This window comes from Nerophis ophidion, linkage group LG09 (assembly GCF_033978795.1).
Source record: "Nerophis ophidion isolate RoL-2023_Sa linkage group LG09, RoL_Noph_v1.0, whole genome shotgun sequence".
NCBI lineage: Eukaryota > Metazoa > Chordata > Actinopteri > Syngnathiformes > Syngnathidae > Nerophis > Nerophis ophidion.
In genome coordinates this window covers 73,452,322-73,475,215 of record NC_084619.1, presented here as the reverse complement: position 1 = coordinate 73,475,215, position 22,894 = coordinate 73,452,322, and the positions used below count along the sequence as shown (strand labels likewise).

The 22,894-nt window shown below is 39.1% G+C and overlaps 1 protein-coding gene across 1 annotated transcript in view; it reads right to left on the bottom strand.

Annotated features, from left to right (window-relative positions):
• The window catches only part of LOC133559722 (calcium-activated potassium channel subunit alpha-1a-like), a 572,272-nt gene that overhangs the window by 236,594 nt on the left and 312,784 nt on the right, over positions 1-22,894 (bottom strand). Inside the window, exons 6-8 of the mRNA XM_061911767.1 lie at positions 11,109-11,184; positions 8,237-8,312; positions 5,011-5,181 (exon numbers count right to left, since the gene is read on the bottom strand). Coding sequence (XP_061767751.1) covers positions 5,011-5,181; positions 8,237-8,312; positions 11,109-11,184 — 323 coding nt within the window. The remainder of the gene's footprint in view (positions 1-5,010; positions 5,182-8,236; positions 8,313-11,108; positions 11,185-22,894) is intronic.

The window sequence follows — 22,894 nt, the reverse complement described above, 5'->3', positions numbered from 1 at the left end:
ACATTATTATACGTTCTTTACAAGTGTATGTAAACTTTTGACCACGACTATATATATCATAGACCGTTTTATTTAAATGTCAATGCATTTTGATTCCCGTGGGTGATTTTTTTTCACTGTGTGATTATTTTTTGGCATGGAAGTGTGAATATTCATTCATTAATGGGTGTATTAGGACGACACATTGACATGTAAAATAGTATTTACATTTACTTTAGTATATGCTTTAGATGTTGTTTTGATTCTCCCCCGGATGTTTAGAATTCTCCTCGGGTGTGTCCATGGGTGAAATTATTTTTTTGTTGTTATTAATATTATAGTAGCTAGTTGTCAGAGCAGGGGTCGGGAACCTTTTTGGCTGAGAAATATTTTAAAATGTATTTCCATAAGAGCAGTAGGATATATTTTTCAACCCTGAACACAACGAATTGCGTGCATTTTTAAGTAAGACCAACATCTCTAGAGTATAATAGGTCTCGTATTATTTGTAATAACATTGTTATTCTGAAGCTAACTGTGGAGGAGGCGTGGCCTGCGGGCCTGCAGCGAAGCGGGGTGTTGCCAGGACCAGCTTTGAAATCAGCGACAGGTGCGTAGAAGGCCCACCTGGGCCTTTTTATCTAATCACCTGTCGCTCTGGAGGAGAGACGGAGTTGGGGCTGGAGCCAGAGCGCGAGCCAGAACGAAAGAGGAAAAGACAATTTCTGGAAAGAAACTGAGAGACTTATTGAAAAATAAAAACAATATTATAACGCTAAAACAGGCTCTCATCCCGGTGCTTGGTGGTCTGAAAAACCCCCAAGAGGCCAAACCCTAAACTAACCAATAACAAATAAATCACTTATTACCATAAATGCAACTTCTTGAACAGGTGCGGTAGAAAAACGGATGGATGGATTAAAAATACATGAGAATGTTTAATATTTTGAACGTTATTTTTAAAACTGTGATTACAAGTGGAATTATTTATTACTTATCCTGTTAAGCAATGTCAGCTCAGATTTATCTGTGAGCCAGAAGCAGTCATCAAAAGAGCCACATCTGGCTCTAGAGCCATAGGTTCCCTACCCCTGTGTTCGAGTGTCTGCCCTGAGATCGGTAGGTTGTGAGTTCAAACCCCGGCCGAGTCATACCAAAGACTATAAATATGGGAGCCATTACCTCCCTGCTTGGCATTTAGCATCAAAGGTTGGAATTGGGGGTTAAATCACCAAAAATGATTCCTGGGCGTGGCCACCGCTGCTGCTCACTGCTCCCCTCACCTCCCAGGGGGTGAATAAAGGGATGGGTCAAATGCAGAGGACACATTTCACCACAACTAGTGTGTGTGTGACAATCATTGGTACTTTAATTTTAACTTTAGTACCTAAACTGGATACAAATTCTCAAAGAGAGTAAAAAAAAAAATGAGTTATTCGAGATGTCACACCTGACATTTCCCCTGTCATCATTTTCAAAATTGAGGAGGCTGATTTCAATACCGGTAGCTATTCAGTAGGATTTAAGGTCCAAGCTATTGAATATTCTAAAAAGAACAGTAAGCAGCTGTGTTTTATTAGTATACCGTAGCTGCGTGTGTCAAATATGAGTCATTAAATGACTACCGCCTCCTGGTGGTAGAGGGCGCTAGTGATCATTCTTGCGACTACTCGGCTGCTGAAGAAGTGACAACGAGTGACGTGATATGTGCTGGGAATGGTTCTGACGCGGGGGGGGGGGTGCACGACGGACCTTTTAGGATGTAACACCACTACTTCTATGCTGGCTATGTAAACAACCGGGCTGAAATAAAGCACGTTCCAGTCCTAAATACCCAGTGTATTATTTATACAAGAATATTTCATGGTGGCAGTGGTGGGATAAAGAGATCCCCCACGGAGCAGAGCGGGAGGGGGAGTTGTCCGAGGATAATTCTGTCGTCGCCCGCCCGTGAGGAGCAGGGCTAACTGATAGCAGTTTTCTAAACTGGACTTTCAATCGAAGCAGGAGGTAATAAAGGAAGATCTCCATCGACACAGAGAGACTTTTAAAACTGAAGAAAGATAAGGAAGACTATCGATACTTTTGATCAGAAGAAGCTATGCATGGACTTTATTTATAAGTAAAGGTAAGACCATAATAACGTATTTTTTTATTAAATGTGCTTTTTATGATGGTATCCTTACATCACATTCAAATTTATAAGCGCAGGCCTAAATTTACCGCATGCCTATGGTAAACGCCGGAGTGAGAAGAGGTTTTAAATTAATTAGCGCCCCGGCGGCAATTATTTTAAAATGATTGTATTCTGTTTTTATTTACCATTTACACAACGAGCCAACTTCACTGGTTTATGTTTTTTTTTCCACAAGTATGTGCCTCCAGTTTGACAAAACATCTACTGTATGATACACGTAAAAAAAAACACCCACGGGGAATCGAAACAACATCTAAAAGATGTGCCTGACTTGCAACTAAATACTGACCAGAGGTCAACATGAGCACACATGTTGCAAATATAACAAAACATCGAAATGAGAGTTCGCGGGAGGCTGAGGTTGCCGTGGTAACAGTCAGGCAGGCCTAGCCCTCATCTCCCTGCCCCGTGTTTGTTGGAAATGTGGGAAGGGACACAAAAAGGGGAGGGTGTCCTGAAACCGCTTTTTCTTTTTTTTCTTTAAGAGAACATTAACAATATAATCATACAATATCGGTCTTTTTTTTTCCAAAACACAAGAAGAGAGACATAAGGGGAGAGTAGTTACAAAGCACAAGAAACAAGAGGCTAAACAGGAGGAAGGGACTACACAATGACCACGAAATCCTCATATTGACAGATTTAGCAGTTTGTGTCGACTACTTTCTATCATATTTAAAGGCCTACTGAAATGAGATGTTCTTATTTAAGCGATTTGGACCGAGAAAGTGACGATTTCCCCATTAATTTGAGCGAGGATGAAAGATTCGTGGATGAGGAAAGTGAGAGTGAAGGACTAGAAAAAAATTAAAGCTGCAAGCAGCGTTGGTCGGGTCCGCCTTTGGCTGCTGCCCCCGAGACCCACGGCCGGATAAGCGTTAGAAGACGCCTTGGAGCCACTATTTTGAGAATCTAATGCATTGTGAAAGTAATGCAGTTGTTGTACTGAAGTGAAAATATCAAACTTCCTGTTGATTTTTGCCAAATTATGTTAATATTTAAAATGTAGGTCTAAGTGAGACCTACATAGTTTTTTTTGTTTCATGTCTCTCTGACATTCCTACCGGAAGTTACAAGCAGATTTGTCTGTGTTTTCTTCCTAGGAGCAGTTTTTTCAGTGTTTTATACAAAAATAGTGCTAGAGCGCAATTTTGAGTTTTGGGGTTTGTGTTTTCATTAGATGGCAATTTTTGCCAGACCTGATGTGTGTGTCAAGTTTAGTGAGTTTAGAAACATTTTAAGGGGGTCAAATAACAGCTCAAAGAAGCAAAACTGCTTGTAACTTCTGGTAAGAATGTCGGCGAGACATGAAACAAAAACCTCTATGTAGGTCTCGCTTAGACCTACATTTCATAGATTGACAACCCCCAACAAAAATCAACAGGAAGTTTGCAATCCCCCCTTCAAAACAAAAGTTTTGTAAAAACCGGTCACCTTTCTTCAAACATTATCTCCTCTGAGTGCGTTTGCAGTTTTGGCTTCAAACTCGCACAGGAGAGAGATTGAACCCTTCTGATTAAAAGTATAGAACAGAGTTTTGATAAGTTCTCAGGTTTTGATTTTACGCGCCTTCAAAGAACCCCTGTGCAAAGTCACCTAAAAAATGTCATTTTTGCCTCTTTGAGCTGTTATTTGACCCCCTTAAAATGCTTCTAAACTCACCAAACTTGACACACACATCAGGTCTGGCAAAAATTGCGATCTGATGAAAAAACCTGACCTCAAAACTCAAAATTGCGCTCTAGCGCCCCCCCTAGGAATACAACACGGACAAACTGCTCCTAGGAAGAAAACAGACAAAACTGCTTGTAACTTCCGGTAGGAATGTCAGAGAGACATGAAACAAAAAACACTATGTAGGTCTCACTTAGACCTACAGTTTAATAATCAACATACTTTAGCAAAAATCAACAGGAAGTTTGATATTTTCACTTCAATACAACAACTGCATTACTTTCACAATGCATTAGATTCTCAAAATAGTGGCTCCAAGGCGTCTTCTAACGCTTATCCGGCCGTGGGTCTCGGGGGCAGCAGCCAAAGGCGGACCCGACCAACGCTGCTTGCAGCTTTAATTGTATTTATTTTTTAAAGAAAGAATCGGAATCGAGAATCGTTAGGAATCAGAATCGAAACAAAGAATCGGAATCGTTTGAATTCAAACGATACCCTTCCCTAGTGGTGGCGATGCCCATCTTTGCCCTTCGCAAGGGACCCTTTTCGAAACAAGATCTTTCGAAATTATCTTTGTGTGTACTTTGTGTGTGTGGTCCAATCCAACCGTGTTCGCTTGACCGCTCTGTTCCATAGTAAAGCTTGACCGTCGTCTTACGGGAATGTAAACAATGAAACACCGGCTATGTTTGTGTTGCTAAAGGCGGCCGCAATAAACCGCTTCCCACCTACAGCTTTCTTCTTTGACGTCTCCATTATTCATTGAACAAATTGCAAAAAATTCAGCAACACAGCGGTCCAGAATACTGTGGAATTATGCGATGAAAACAGACGACTTATAGCTGTGGACGATGCTGGAACAAAATGTCCTCTACAATGCGTGACGTCACGCCCAAACCGCGTCATTTTAGCGCAAAATTTAAAATTGCCATTCAGTAAACTAAAGCGGCCGTATTGGCATGTGTTGCAATGTTAATATTTCATCATTGATATATAAACTATCAGACTGCGTGGTCGCTAGTAGTGGCTTTCAGTAGGCCTTTAAGAACAATGCAATATATTCAAGAGGAAGTCAGGGTTCAGGCAAGAGGTAAAGACAGGGTTAATAAATAAGGGAACAGGGGAGGGAGAAAAATCAGAGTTTTTTTTTTTTTTTTTACCAAACCGCCGAGGATGAAGAAGACCATGAACAGGCGCCCCAAGGTGGTTTTTGCATAGACATCCCCGTATCCCACGGTGGACATGGTCACCATCAGGAGGTAGACACATTCCCAGTAGGAGAGCGGCTGGGAGTTGGCGAAGTTTTCCCAAGGATCCCCTGAGTTTTCCACCTACGATGTAAGGAGCAGAGACAGAAGGACATTTTTTTTTTTTTTTTTTTTTTAGACATATTCTCCCTGACATGCAATCAAGTTGATTATGTTCAACTCAAAATGCATCTGTTTTCATCTTCCACTGGGAAATGTAGCTTGTACTGATCTTAGACTAACATCTAGTGGTAGGAACTGGTTATTTCTACCCTCACCTGATGGATAGAATGATACAAAAACACAATATTGTAAAGATGAGCTAAAATATTGAACATTTGTGCTGTGTTTCTTCTACATAATGTCATTAAAATACAATGTTTATGAATCCTACATTTAAATTGAACATGTGCCAGCATTTATGCATGTATCAGTTGTTGATGTTCCTGGAAATCCTCCACCTTGTAAAAACTGTTTTATACACTTGATTTGTCTTAAGTCGTAAAGTACAAAATATGTTATATAATTAAAACATATATTTAAGTCTCCATTAACTAAATATAATCTGAAATAAGTGTCCTTATCTTTGTAATGTATTTCATGATATTTATTTATTTAGGGCAACTTCATTGTTTATGTGTTTGTTGATCTGATGTGTTTATTTAATTCATTGAGTCAGATTTATCTTAGTGTCTTTATCTAATAACTGACATATTTTATTTTATTTTTTTTTATCATGTATTATTTAATTTATTAGGTCAGAATTGTTTTAATATATTTATCTAATAACAAATGTAATATTAAATTTATTATGTCAGAATTATGTTAATGTATTTATTTAATTACAGACATATTTATTTTATGATTTTTTTTTAAATGTATTTATTCAGTGACAAATTTATTATTTTATGTATTAGGAAAAAATGATTTTAATGTATTTATCTGATGACAGACATATTCAGTTTTATTTAATGACAGGTTTATTTTAATGTATTCATCGAATGACAAATGTATTATTTAATTAATTAAGTCAGGTGTATTTTAATGTCTTTATCTAATGACTGACATATTTAAAAAAATATATTTTATTGTATTGATCAAATGACACATGTATTATTTAATTTATTAGGTCAGAATTATTTTAATGTATTTATCTAATAACAAATGTAAAATTAAATTTATTAGGTCAGAATTATGTTAATGTATTTATTTAATTACAGACATATTTATTTTATGATTTTTTTAATGTGTTTATTCAGTGACAAATTTATTATTTTATGTATTAGGACAAAAATATTTTAATGTATTTATCTTATGACAGACATATTCAGTTTTATTTAATTATTTAATTAATTAAGTCAGAAGTGTTTTAATGTCTTTATCTAATGACTGACATATTTATTTAATTATTCTAATGTATTCATCGAATGGCAAATGTGTTACTTAATTTATTAAGTCAGAATTATTTTAATGTATTTATCTAATAACAGATGCATTATTTAATTTATTAGGGCAGAATTATTTTAATATATTTATCTAATGACAGACATATTTATTTATTTAATGACAGATTTATTTTACTGTATTCATCGAAAGACAATTGTATTATTTAATTTATTAAGTCAGAATTATTTCAATGTATTTATCCAATGACAGACATATTTTTATTCATTTATTGACAGTTTTATTTTAATGTATTCATTGAATGACAAATGTATTATTTATTTTATTAGGTTAGAATTATCTTAATATATGTATCTAATAACAAATGTATTATTGAATGTATTAAGTCAGAATTATGTTAATGTATTTATCTAATGTCAGACATATTTATTTAATGAGATATTAATTTTTGTATATATTTATTTAGTGAAAAATGTATTATTTAATGTATTAAGTCAACATTATTTTAATGTATTTATCTGATGACGGACATATTTATTTATTTATTTAATGACAGGTTGATTTTAATGTATTCATTTAATGACAAATGTAATATTTAATTCATTAAGTTAGATTTATTGTATGTCTTTATCTAATGACTGACATATTAATTTATTTAATGACATATCTATTTTAATGTATTCATCGAATTATTTTACTAAGTCAGAATTATTTCAATGTGTTTATATAATGAAAAATTTAGTTTTTGATTTATTAACTCAGAATTATGTTAATGTATTTATTTATTAACAGACATATTTATTCTATGAGATGTTAATTTTTTTTTGTATGTATTTAGTGAAAAATGTATTATTTAAGGTATTAGGTCAAAATTATTTGTATGTATTTATCTAATGAAAAATGTATTATTTAATTTATTAATTCAGAATTATTTTTATGTATTTATCTAATGTCAGACATATTTATTTATTTAATAACAGGTTTATTTTAATGTATTCATCAAATGACAAATATGTTATTTGATTTATTAGGTCAGAATTATTCTTATTGTATTTATCTAATAACAAATGTATTATTCAATGTATTAGGTCAACATCATTTTCATGTATTTATCCAACAACAAACATATTAATTGTATGTGAGATTTTTTTTTATGTATTATTTAATAACAGTTACATTTATCAATTTTATGACGCATTTGTCAATTTTTTTTATTTAATTACCTTTTTTTCTATAAAACAAATGTGATGTCCATTTATTTAATGATGACATAGCACCACAAAAAGAGCAGCATTGCTGTTTAAATAATCACTCCATGAGATTAATAAGTCGGTCATGAAATAAAATAAAATAAAATAAAATAAAGTTATTGTACCAAAAATTCACAATAATAAACAATTTAAAAATATATTTTTTAAATATTTTTTCCCAGTTAAAAACATGTATTTATTTAATGACTTTTAAAAATATTATTCTAATTATAATATTATATATAATATTATAGATATTATATATATTATTATATTATATTATTATTATAATAATTATTATTATTATTATAGATATCTATTTTTTTATTATGCCCTGATGCAACACATTGAAAAGCCCCATCAAAATGCAAAAAAAAAAACAACCTTATATTATCTCACATTGCAACAGTTTAACCGATCAGAACATGCAGTTCCATTCTTTATCATGTAAAAAAAAATTCAATTCCTCACCCTAACCCACTTACCAAATGTATGAATCCCGCAGCGGTGAGCCATGTGCTTATGAAGATGGAACACAGGTTCACCAGCTTGATGGAATTGCTGAAAAGTAGAAGAAGAAAAAAAAGCGTGACTGATTTCAAGCAAAGTTATTAAGGACAGACATGATAATTGGCCGCTGTAAAATCATTCAAATCCAACATGATGAGGTGCAGATGTGGCAGATAATACTCAGTATTACCCAGCACGTTGTAAATATTGATGTGAGAGACCAATAATTAACATGTCTTGTATAATCAGAGTGGAATACAACATCATTATTAATACATCCCGACTCCAAAACCCATCATTAACTACTTAAGACAGAATAGGATCATAAATACGGCTTTTAAAGGCCTACTGAAAGCCACTACTAGCAGTCTGATAGTTTATATATCAATGATGAAATATTAACATTGCAACACATGCCAATACGGCCGCTTTAGTTTACTAAATTGCAATTTTAAATTTTGCGCTAAAATGATGACATGTGAGCGTGACGTCACGCATTGAAGAGGACATTTTGTTCCAGCATCGTTCCCAGCTATAAGTCGTCTCTTTTCATCGCATAATTCCACAGTATTCTGGACATCTGTGTTGCTGAACCTATTACAATTTGTTCAATGAATAATGGAGACGTCAAAGAAGAAAGCTGTAGGTGGGAAGCGGTGTATTGCGGCCCGCCTTTAGCAACACAAACACAGCCGGTGTTTCATTGTTTACATTCCCGAAAGACGACGGTGAAGCTTTACTATGAAACAGAGATGTCAAGCGAACACGGTTGGATTGGACCACACACACAAAGTACAGTGTATTATGCAGCAATCATTTCGAAAGATCGTGTTTCGAAATGGATCCCTTGCGAAGGGTGGAGATGGGCATCGCCACCACTAGGGTTGGGTATCGTTTGAATTCGAACGATTCCGATTCTTTGTTTCGATTCCGATTCCTAACGATTCTCGATTCCGATTCTTTCTTTAAAAAATAAATAAAATTAAAGCTGCAAGCAGCGTCGGTCGGGTCCGCCTTTGGCTGCTGCCCCCGAGACCCACGGCCGGATAAGCGTTAGAAGACGCCTTGGAGCCACTATTTTGAGAATCTAATGCGTTGTGAAAGTAATGCAGTTGTTGTATTGAAGTGAAAATATCCAACTTCCTGTTGATTTTTGCTAAAGTATGTTGATTATTAAACTGTAGGTCTAAGTGAGACCTACATAGTGTTTTTTGTTTCATGTCTCTCTGACATTCCTACCGGAAGTTACAAGCAGTTTTGTCTGTGTTTTCTTCCTAGGAGCAGTTTGTCCGTGTTGTATTCCTAGGGGGGCGGTAGAGAGCAATTTTGAGTTTTGAGGTCAGGTTTTTTCATCAGACCGCAATTTTTGCCAGACCTGATGTGTGTGTCAAGTTTGGTGAGTATAGAAGCATTTTAAGGGGGTCAAATAACAGCTCAAAGAGGCAAAAATGACATTTTTTTAGGAGACTTTGCACAGGGGTTCTTTGAAGGCGCGTAAAATCAAAACCTGAGAACTTATCAAAACTTTGTTCTATACTTTTAATCAGAAGGGTTCAATCTCTTTCCTGTGCGAGTTTGCGATTTGTTCCATGAATAATGGAGACGTCAAAGAAGAAAGCTGTAGGTGGGAAGCGGTGTATTGCGGCCGCCTATAGCAACGCAAACACAGCCGGTGTTTCATTGTTTACATTCCCGAAAGACGACGGTGAAGCTTTACTATGGAACAGAGCGGTCAAGCGAACACGGTTGGATTGGACCACACACACACACAAAGTACAGTGTATTATGCAGCCATCATTTTGAAAGATCGTGTTTGGAAGAGGGTCACTTGTCGACTGGTGCGGGGCCGACCTTCAGGTTGGACAGGTACGACCATATAATCTCACTAAAACACTAGTAACACAATAAGCCAGGGGTCGGGAACCTTTTGGGCTGAGAGAGCCATGAAAGCCCAATATTTAAAAAAATGTATTTCCGTGAGAGCCACATAGTATTTTTTAACACTGAATACAACAAAATGTGTGCATTTTTAAGTAAGACCAACATTTTTAGAGTAAAATAAGTCTCCTATTCTTTTTAATAGCATTGTTATTTTGAAGTTAACCAATACTATGTAAAATACTTCTTACTATTAATGAATAGGTGCGGAAGAAAACAGATTAATGGATTAAGATGCATATTCTGAATGTTATTTTTAACACTGATTACCAACGGAATGATTCATTACTTATCGTGTTTAGCAATGTCAGCTAATATTTATCTGAGAGCCAGATGCAGACATCCAAAGAGCCACATCTGGCTCTAGAGCCATAGGTTCCCTACCACTGCAATAAGCAGATAAGGGATTTTCCAGAATTATCCTAGTAAATGTGTCTAATAACATCTGAGTTGCTCCCACTGTCCTCGTCCTTTTTTTTTTTTCTAGTCCTTCACTCTCACTTTCCTCATCCACAAATCTTTCATCCTCGCTCAAATTAATGGGGAAATCATCGCTTTCTCGGTCCGAATCGCTCTCGCTGCTGGTGGCCATGATTATAAACAATGTTCAGATGTGAGGAGCTCCACAACCCGTGACGTCACGCGCACATCGTCTGCTACTTCCGGTACAGGCAAGGCTTTTTTATTAGCGACCAAAAGTTGCCGACTTTATCGTGGATGTTCTCTACTAAATCCTTTCAGCAAAACTATGGCAATATCGCGAAATGATGAAGTATGACACATAGAATGGACCTGCTATCCCCGTTTAAATAACAACATCTCATTTCAGTAGGCCTTTAAACTTTGAAATAATGTCTTTATTAGTCAAGGGGGGGGGGGGGGGGGGGGTGGCTGTGGGGAGAGTGTTACCTCGTTTTCAAGATGTTCAAAAACTGCAAGATTTCCGAGAACTGTATCAACCTTAGCGCTCTTAGGAATCTCAAACCTGTGAGGCAGAGAGAAGGGGGAAAAAAGACGGGATAGAGACGTTAGTACATCAGGGATCCGAGTGAGCTTAATTATAAAAAAAAATAAAAATATTTAAATATATCAGCAGGGGTTCAAGGGAGCATCACAATTTTCATGAGAAGAACCCCCCCTCCAAAAAAAGTCTGCGGGCTATAGAGCGTTTTCTATTCGGGCTCCAGTACTCTGGAATGCCCTTCCGGTAACAGTTAGGGATTAAGTCCCATCTTAAAATCTATTTGTATACTCTAGCCTTTAAATATACCCCCCCTTTTTAAACCAGTTGATCTGCCGTCTCTCTTTTCTGCTCTTCCCCCCTAGGACGGACACGTTAACCACAAGGCCACTGAGCAGATGCTACCTCAGTAGAAGCATGTAAGTCCCATCTTAAAACCCATTTGTATACTCTAGCCTTTAAATAGACCCCCTCTTTTTAGACCAGTTGATCAGCCGTCTCTCTTTTCTGCTCTGCCCCCCTGGGATGGACACTTTGACCACAAGGCCACTGAGCAGATACTACCTCAGTAGAAGCATTTAAGTCATATCTCAAAACCCATTTGTATACTCTAACCTTTAAATAGACCCCCCCTTTTTAGACCAGTTGATCTGCCGTCTCTCTTTTCAGCTCTGCCCCCCTAGGATGGACACTAACCACAAGGCCACTGAGCAGATGCTACCTCAGTAGAAGCATTTAAGTCCCATCTTAAAACCCATTTGTATACCCTAGCTTTCAAATAGACCCCCTCCTTTTAGACCAGTTGATCTGCTGTCTCTCTTTCCTGCTCTTCCCCCCCTAGGACGGACACTTTAACCACAAAGCCACTGAGCAGATGATACCTCAGTAGAAGCATTTAAGTCCCATCTCAAAACCCATTTGTAGCCTTTAAATAGACCCCCTCTTTTTAGACCAGTTGATCTGCCGTCTCTCTTTTCTGCTCTGCCTCCCTAGGATGGACACTAACCACAAGGCCACTGAGCAGATGCTACCTCAGTAGAAGCATTTAAGTCCCATCTTAAAACCCATTTGTATACTCTAGCTTTCAAATAGACCCCCTCCTTTTAGACCAGTTGATCTGCCGTCTCTCTTTCCTGCTCTTCCCTCCTAGGACGGACATTTTAACCACAAGGACACTGAGCAGATGCTACCTCAGTAGAAGCATTTAAGTCGCATATCAAAACCCATTTGTATACTCTAGCCTTTAAATAGACCCCCCCTCTTAAGACCAGTTGATCTGCCGTCTCGCTTTCCTGCTCTTCCCTCCTAGGACGGACATTTTAACCACAAGGTCACTGAGCAGATGCTACCTCAGTAGAAGCATTTAAGTCCCATCTCAAAACCCATTTGTATACCCTAGCCTTTAAATAGAACCCCCCCCCCCCCCCCTTTAGACCAGTTGATCTGCCGTCTCTCTTTTCTGCTCTGCTTCCCTAGGATGGACACTCTAACCACAAGGCCACTGAGCAGATGCTACCTCAGTAGAATCATGTAGGTCCCATCTTAAAACCCATTTGTATACTCTAGCCTTTAGATATTCCCCTTCTTTTTAGACCAGTTGATCTGCCGTCTCTCTTTTCTGCTCTTCCCCCCTAGGACGAACACTTTAACCACAAGGCCACTGAGCAGGTGCTACCTCAGTAGAAGCATTTATGGCAGAGTTTGTTGTTGACGAACCCCTATATGCAGAGAAGGAGGCAGGCATAGAATGAGAAAACATGATTTAATCATTAACACGAAAACAAAACCAAACAAAGGGTACTACAAAAAGCGCGCCTGAGGCGGATAACAAACATGGCTATGGACAAACAAAACTGGAAGCAGTTTTGCGACAGGAGTGACAATACATGACAATAATCCAGCACTGACTGGAGGACAAAAGCAAGTAAAAATAGGAGTGGGCTGATTGACACCAGGTGTGACCTGTTGCCAATCAGCCGCAGCTGAGGGGAAACAGCGCTCAGGGAGAAAGACAGGAAACCATACTACACACAGAGGAAAAAAACTAGAACACAAACAAACTGTCAGGGACAAGCCTGACAGAAGAGTACCGAATCACATTTTGGTACCGGTACTGGTACCAAAATACAGGTATCGGGACAACACTAGTGTCTACTTGTCTCCTGTATCCAAATCAACACTGCTATGAGTTATTGTCCTATTCAAGGCATTGATTACCCAACATCCAATGGTCCATTTTGAAACATATTTGTAGAAATATTGCATATTTTGTTTTTTTCCATTACAAATAAAACTGTCATACAAACTGGGATAAAATATTTAAAAAATAATAATTTTAAAAAACCCGAAAATTTTCATTGAATAGATTCAAAGTTTTTTCTTGCCCTGATGTGGGATCTGAGCAGAGGATGTCGTTGTGGTTTGTGCAGCCCTTTGAGACACTCATGATTTAGGGCTATATAAGTAAACATTGATTGATTGATTGAAGTTGTTCAAAGACTACAAGCATTGGAAATAAAATTTAAACAAATAATTGTGGATTTATGACACTTTTACGAGTAAGTGTGTATACAAATCCTAATCTGGCACAAGGTTTAGTGAAAATATGTGTTAATTGCATCATTTATGTTAATCAAGGCCTGGATTGAAAATCCATTCCAAGTACTCGATCATTAAAAAACCCTCCAAAAATGTTTTTACCCCAGTTGGCGAGGATGCGTAAGCGGCCGCAAACAGAATGGTAAAGTCCGGTCGGCCTCTCCTGTCCCTCCTGAACACGGTGGCCCTGTCTCACTCTGTACCCGTTCTGGAAAAGCTCTCCGCATGACTTCTTCCGCCGCGGCGTCTCCTGAACGTTCTCCGAGTAAACCTCGCTGAGAGTATGGCGGTACACCAGCAGCTTTGGAGGAATCATAGCTGAAATCCCTTCCCAGGACTTCCTCTGGTCGAGATCGACGAACAAAAACTATGACCGCACAGCCCGTGTCACCACGTCTGAGGGATTGAGTCCCCGGGAGCCAAACGTCATCTCTTATATGATTTTGTTCCACCTTTTTAATCCCAAACACCCAAACAAATTCCGCTTTCATCAACCGTTATGATGCTTTGTCTCTCATCGAGGCGAAGCTTTGCCTGAAATCCTTTTTGTCAAATGAAAAACAAACATTTGTCGAGGATTAAAAAAACGGGAACGAGGTGGAACAAAAAAAATATGAATAACCCATAGAGACGTCAAAGTAGAACAACCTGGAAGAGTGGCAGAAATGCAATATTTCATATGGTAATATATCATCCTGCGGATGTATTCAATTGTATTATACATGGTTTTGGTGTTGGTTTTGAACGTGCACAGTGTTGCAATGTGTTACATTGCATATTTACATTTTCACATGTCTGAAAAGGAGTAGGAAGAAGCGGAGTTCATTTAATTATATCCCTTTACTGTTTCACACGTTTCTTCACTTCTTCTACTCAACACAAAAATACAAACACATGAATAAATAATCAATAAAGACTAAATACCCAGCAGGCACAAGACATTGAAACTATATATATATATATATATATATACATATATATATATATACACGATGACGGCAAGAGTCGGTCACAGAGCATAAAACAAAAAATAATAATAGTTCAAACTAGGGATGCACCGAAATGAAAATTTGTCGAATAAAATTTAAACGCTTGGCTGAAGGCCGAATACCGCATACCGGATAATGAATGCAGTTTTTCACAATTATTTTAATATTGCATAAATAGCCTAGAATAAATATTTAGACATGTTTTTCAAATAAAGTAATTTTTTATTGAATATCAACATTTTTTTAATATTCAACTAGTCTTTGTTTTTCAAAAAAAGCACAGTTTTTCATTTATATTAGGCCGTCTAACAAAACATGCATTCCTAAAAAAAAATGAAGTGCATTAAAGTGGATAAACCCACAACAAATGAATTATTGTCCTTTTGGCAAAAGTCTGCTTAGCCACAGTAGATATGCTAATAATGTAAACAGAAGGCTCAAGTAAATCTCAATAAGTGTGTGCTTGTAACCTCATACACTTATACAGGTAGCCTACACAACAGGCTACCTGTATAAGGTAGCCTGTTAGCCACAGTAGATATGCTAATAATGCCACAGTAGATATGCCACAGTAGATATGCTAATAATGCCACAGTAGATATGCTAATAATGTAAACAGAGGCCCCACTAAATCTCAATAAGTGTGTGCTTGTAACCTCATACACTTATACAGGTAGCCTACACAACAGGCTAATAATGTAAACAGAGGCCCCACTAAATCTCAATTAAGTGTGTGCTTGTAACCTCATACACTTATACAGGTACACAACATATCCCAACGTCACCGCGTCAAAAAATTGCGTCACACGCCACTATTCGGCCTTGTTCTTAACTCATTCCACCGAAGGCCGAATGTGGCTTTTTTTGCCATATTCGGCCGAATATATTCGGTTACCGATTAATCGGTGCATCCCTAGTTCAAACGTAAAATCTGACAGATATATCTGAAGTGAAACTCGTAATTTAAGTTTTAAAAGTAAAAAAAAAAACTAATAAAAGTGTATCACTTTATGAGTGGGGGGACCTTTTGGATCTCAAATATATTTAGTAGGATTTTATTGAACTTTTCACTGTGATTACTCAAAAATATTAAATAATCAAAATCAATGGTGTCTTGCATTATTGATCTTTGAGGGCTTTAATTGCTAAATACTGCATATTTCAGTTTTACTATAAAAAACAAAGTTGTCTTTGACAGAAAATCTTTTTTTAACTTTATATCAACCTCAACTTGATATAGAGATTTACTGTAAGTGTTAAATAAAAAATAATAATAATTTGATTTTTTTTTGACATTTTAATGACTGAGACCCTTTATGGTCCCCGGGAGCCCTAAAGGTTAAAAAAAAAAAATCCATATATTTTGTTATGGTTCGAAAATGAAAAATATCAAAATGTCCCCCGCATTCCTAATTTTTTTCCGTGTGCAACCCTTTGTGGAAAAAGTTTGGACACCCCTGTATTAGCATGAACTGGCAGGAAAAAAAATACAAAATCTCAATGAATTCCCGCAGCTTCGGAACACGTGAGGGGCAAAATCTCCCGGCCACACATGCCGAAGCTTCTTTTACACACGAGGGTGGAACACACGTGTCGGATGGCCAGATGCTCATTCAAAAAAAAAAATTCAAAAAAAAAAAATCCGGTTGCTTCATTGAGGCCTTGTGAGTCATGAGGACCTTTTTTATCAATCAGCGGCCTGCTTGATCCGGGATTACAGACCCTGTCAGGATTAGACCGTGCCATGATGCGTCACGTTCAACACACTCTTGGCGTCATTCAAAGAAAAACAAAAAATGATAAAAAAATCTGCATCTTCATGTTCATATCCTGTGGCATGTATTATTATTATTATTGGCCAGCTCCAGCTCCCCCTGTCTTCAGTTCTGGAGGAGTTTAAAGTCGCAAAATGCAGACTTTCCCTGACGTATAGGGACTCCCAAGATCGACTGATCAGGGAAGCTGGAATAAGAACAAGATCTGGCAGGAAGTGGGCCGCTAGCACTGCTATTGCCCAGGCAGAATCATCTCTCAGGACCAAAGATACCCTCGGAAGCCTCTGCACTGGAAGACAGGGTCTAGGAACATCACATTTCCAGCAGTGGTCCAAGTCCACTCCCAGGGAAAGGAGGACCTTGATTCAGGATGAAGTCCGAAACCTTGAGGAAGAAGGAAGAAGAGCTAAAGCCATCGAGCTCGCAACCCAAGGTGCCTGGACAAGGTGGAACGTTCCCAAGAGGAACGTGACGTGGAGTGAACTGTGGAGGCTGGAGCCGTTTCGTATCTCATTCCTGCTTCGAGCAGTATATGACACCCTGCCGACCCCAGTCAACTTGCATAGGTGGGGAATGAGGGAGGACCCGCTGTGCAGGTTGTGTGGCGGTAAAGGAACTATGGCGCACATTCTGTCTGGGTGCAAAACAGCATTGACCCAGGGAAGATACAGGTGGCGCCATGACAAGGTGTTGGCAATGCTCGCAGACATCTTGGAGCAAGAGAGGAGAAAGAAACACCCAGCCAAAACAAAGCCATCAATCAATCAATCAATGTTTATTTATATAGCCCCAAATCACAAATGTCTCAAAGGTCTGCACAAATCATTACGACTACAACATCCTCGGAAGAACCCACAAAAGGGCAAGGAAACTCACACCCAGGGGGCAGGGAGAATTCACATTCAGTGGGACGCCAGTGACAATGCTGACTATGAGAAACCTTGGAGAGGACCTCAGATGTGGGCAACCCCCCCCCCTCTAGGGGACCGAAAGCAATGGATGTCGAGCGGGTCTAACATGATACTGTGAAAGTTCAATCCATAGTGGCTCCAAGACAGCAGTGAGAGTCCCGTCCACAGGAAACCATCTCAAGCGGATCAGCAGCGTAGAGATGTCCCCAACCGATACAGGCGAGCGGTCCATCCTGGGTCCCGACGAGCGGTCCATCCTGGGTCTCGACTCTGGACAGTCAGTACTTCATCCATGGTCATCGGACCGGACCCCCTCCACAAGGGAGGGGGGGGACATAGGAGAAAGAAAAGAAGCGGCAGATCAACTGGTCTAAAAAGGAGGTCTATTTAAAGGCTAGAGTATACAGATGAGTTTTAAGATGAGACTTAAATGCTTCTACTGAGGTAGCATCTCGAACTGTTACCGGGAGGGCATTCCAGAGTACTGGAGCCCGAACGGAAAACGCTCTATAGCCCGCAGACTTTTTTTGAGCTCTAGGAATCACTAATAAGCCGGAGTCTTTTGAACGCAGATTTCTTGCCGGGACATACGGTACAATACAATCGGCAAGATAGGCTGGAGCTAGACCGTGTAGTATTTTATACGTAAGTAGTAAAACCTTAAAGTCACATCTTAAGTGCACAGGAAGCCAGTGCAGGTGAGCCAGTATAGGTATATATGTATGTATATATGTATATAAAGGTATATACAGTACAGGTATATATGTATGTATATATGTATATAAAGGTATATACAGTACAGGCGTAATATGATCAAACATTCTTGTTCTTGTCAAAAGTCTAGCAGCCGCATTTTGTACCAACTGTAATCTTTTAATGCTAGACATGGGGAGACCCGAAAATAATACGTTACAGTAATCGAGACGAGACGTAACAAACGCATGGATAATGATCTCGGCGTCTTTAGTGGACAAAATGGAGCGAATTTTAGCGATATTACGGAGATGAAAGAAGGCCGTTTTAGTAACGCTTTTAATGTGTGACTCAAAGGAGAGAGTTGGGTCGAAGATAATACCCAGATTTTTTACAGAGTCACCTTGTTTTATTATTTGGTTGTCAAATGTTAAAGTTGTATTATTAAATAGAGGTCGGTGTCTAGCAGGACCGATAATCAGCATTTCCGTTTTTTTGGCATTAAGTTGCAAAAAGTTAGCGGACATCCATTGTTTAATTTCATTAAGACACGCCTCCAACTGACTACAATCCGGCGAGTTGGTCAGCTTTAGGGGCATGTAGAGTTGGGTGTCATCAGCATAACAGTGAAAGCTAATACAGTATTTGCGTATGACGTCACCTAGCGGCAGCATGTAGATGCTGAAGAGTACAGGGCCAAGGACCGAACCCTGGGGAACTCCACACGTTACCTTAACATAGTCCGAGGTCACACTGTTATAGGAGACGCACTGCATCCTATCAGTAAGATAAGAGTTAAACCATGACAGGGCTGAGTCTGACATACCAATTCGTATTTTGATACGCTCTAATAAAATATTATGATCGACGGTATCGAAAGCAGCGCTAAGATCGAGGAGCAGCAACATAGATGACGCATCAGAGCCATTGCTGAGCACCATCACCTTCGTGCAAGAGGGTCATAGACCAGTTGTCCAAGGCCAAGCCAACCAAAACCTCTTGCGTTGGCCCAGGGATGGGAGATGGAGGTCGACCTGGGGCGGAAGCTCCTCTTCCCAGAGGCAGTGCTGTCCACCACTCTGAGACCAGACATAGTTTTGTGGTCCCCAGAGGGAAAGAAAATCATCCTGGTGGAACTTACTGTCCCATGGGAGGAGGGATGTGAGGAAGCGGCAGAGAGGAAGAAAACAAAGTACCAACAACTTGTCCAGGACTGCCGGGACAAGGGGTGGACAGCATGGCTGATGACAGTGGAAGTTGGTTGTCGAGGATTCCCTGCGCAATCTGTGTGGAATCTGATGACAAAGGTTGGATTGAGAGGTCACTTGAGAAAACCAGCCGTTCGTAGGCTGGGAGAAGCGGCGGAGAGAGCCTCCTGTTGGCTCTGGCATAAAAGAGAGGACAATAGCTGGAAGCCTGGATGAGAGGAGCAGTGATCCGGCCAATCACTGCTGACCCACCAACCGGAGAGTGTTGTGGTTAAGGGTCGAAACACTCTGTGAACGTTGGGGACCACCTGATGACCTCTTGTCCAGGCCAAAGCTATATCCATTAGAAATGGATTATAATAGCATCTTTGATGTATTCGCAAACAAAAAAGCATTTATCCACTCCTAACAGCTGTATTCACTACAGAGCTTTAGAGGAATCAAGACCATTATGATGAAAATACCGTAGAACATTTAAATAATTGGTGTGGTTTCCGTCCTGGTCGTGGAACTCTGGACCAGTTCTATCCTCTCGTCAGGGTGCATGGGAGTTTGCCCAACCAGTCTACAAACCCCGATTCCATTTGAGTTGGGAAATTGTGTTAGATGTAAATATAAACGGAATACAATGATTTGCAAATCATTTTCAACCCATATTCAGTTGAATATGCTACAAAGACAACATATTTGATGTTCAAACTGATAAACTTTATTTTTTTGTGCAAATAATCATTAACTTTAGAATTTGATGCCAGCAACACATGACAAAGAAGTTGGGAAAGGTGGCAATAAATACTGATAAAGTTGAGAAATGCTCATCAAACACTTATTTGGAACATCCCACAGGTGTGCATGCTAATTGGGAACAGGTGGGTGCCAAATGCTCAGTCTTTCACAAGAAAGGATGGGGCGAGGGTCACTAATTTGTAAGCAAATTGTCGAACAGTTTTAGAACAACATTTCTCAACGAGCTATTGCAAGGAATGTAGGGATTTTACCATCTACGGTCCGTAAAATCACCAAAAGGTTCAGAGAATCTGAAGAAAACACTGCACGTAAGCGATGATATTACGGACCTGTGATTCCTCAGGCTGTACTGCATCAAAAACCGACATCAGTGTGTAAAGGATATCACCACATGGGCTCAGGAACACTTCATAAAACCACTGTCAGTAACTACAGTCGGTCGCTACATCTGTAAGTGCAAGTTAAAACTCTACTATGCAAAACAAAACCCATTTATCAACAACACCCAGGAACGCCGCCGGCTTCTCTGGGCCCGAGATCATCTAAGATGGACTGATGCAAAGTGGAAAATTGTTCTGTGGTCTGACGAGTTCACATTTCAAAGTATATTTGGAAGCTGTGGAAGTGGTGTCCTCTGGAATAAAGAGGAAAATAACCATCCAGATTATTATAGGTGCGAAGTTCAAAAGCCAGCATCTGTGATGGTATGGGGGTGTATTAGTGCCCAAGGCATGGGTAACTTACACATCTGTGAAGGCACCATTAATGCTGAAAGGTACATACAGGTTTCAGAGCAACATATGTTGTCATCCAAGCAACGTTATCATGGACCCCCCCTGCTTATTTCAGCAAAACAATGCCAATCCACGTGTTACAACAGAGTGGTTTCTTAGTAAAATAGTGCGGGTACTTTCCTGGCCCGCCTGCAGTCCAGACATGTCTACCATCGAAAATGTGTGGCGCATTATGAAGCGTAAAATACGACAGCGGAGACCCCGGACTGTTGAAGGACTGAAGCTCTACATAAAACAAGAATGGGAAAGAATTCCACTTTCAAAGCTTCAACAATTAGTTTCCTCAGTTCCCAAACGTTTATTGAGTGTTGTTAAAAGAAAAGGTGATGTAACACAGTGGTGAACATGCCCTTTCCCAACTACTTTGGCACGTGTTGCAGCCATGAAATTCTAAGTTAATTATTATTGGCAAAAAAAAAAATAAAGTTTATGAGTTTGAACATCAAATATGTTGTCTTTGTAGCATATTCAACTGAATATGGGTTGAAAAGGATTTGCAAATCATTGTATTCTGTTTATATTTACGTCTAACACAATTTCCCGACTCATATAGAAACGGGGTTTGTACATGTCAGGCTAGAAAAAGGATCTTAATCCCCATATCAGGTACTATGAGCCTGTTGCAGAAAAACACGGGCAGTACACTAAGTCACCACTGGGAGGCAGTAGAAGGCTGCAATGTAAGAGCCAGTGCTTCCCTTCCATGTGCTGCTGGATACTTCAATAAGATCATGATGAATTCATGGATTATATATGGAGAAATATGACTAAACCAACAGCGAGTGAGATTAAATAAAAAGGAGGGGAAATAGCTATGGAGAGTCGCATGCAAATCCGTCCTTTCTGGCGGGCAACACCTATTAAGATGGATTTCTGTCTTCCATCACTGTATTCTCCCTTTTCTCTTCCACCAATGTGTTAAAAATGCACGTCCAAGTAGGAGCATGAACTAATTATGTATGTGCGGCCATTAGTGTCATTAAGAGGCAAAAAAAAGAAGAGAATAATTAAAATAATAAACATGCATGAATGTAATTTGGTCTATGATTATTCGTGCAAGTGGAATTCCAGGCGACACGACTCCCGTCTATTAATCACCACGTCCTGTCCGAAGTCATCACGGCGTGCGCGGCAAGAAGTACCTCGGACCCGCCTCATTAGTATTCTGGAAGCTTTTTTGCATACTGTTCATTTCATAAGCCATGGTTTATGAAGCCTGTGGCATGTGGGAGAGATTACCAGCAGTAAACACACACCCGGGTCATACGCCAGCCGGAGTTCTCTTACCGCGGTCCAATGTCAGAGGAAATAAACATGCATACGCTTGAAATTATGTAAAGAGACAAGTTTGTATAGCATTCCATCCATCTTCTTCCGCTTATGCGAGGTCGGGTCGCGGGGGCAGCAGCCTAAGCAGGGAAACCCAGACTTTCCTCTCCTCAGGAACTTGTTCCATCTCTTTCCGGGGGATCCCGAGGCGTTCCCAGGCCAGCCGGGAGACAGTCTTCCCAACGTGTAGCAGGCACGTGCCTCCCACCCCCGTTTATGACGGAGAGAATCCTCCCTTTTAAATAGTCCAAAAAATAACAAAACGTAACAAAAACATAATCCAGACCCCTTAAAGACAGATTCCAGATGTCCAAAAAATTACAAAAACATAATCCAGACCACAGATGATACCCGTTCTTCTGTTGTTCGGATATTTTACATTAGTTTTGATCCGATACCACACATTTGGTTATTGATCCGATACCAAGTCGTTAGAGGATCATACATTGGTCATAGTCAAAGTCCTTATGTGTCCAGTGACGTATTTCCTGAGTTTATAAACATAATATAACCTAATATAACACCCCCACCCCCCACCCCCGTTATGACGGATGGAATCCTCCCCTTTAAATAGTCCAAAAAAAATAACAAAAGCATAATCCAGACCACAGATCATGACAGTGCCCCCCCCCCCCAAGGACAGATTCCAGATGTCCAAAAATAACAAAACAAAAACAAAAACATAATCCT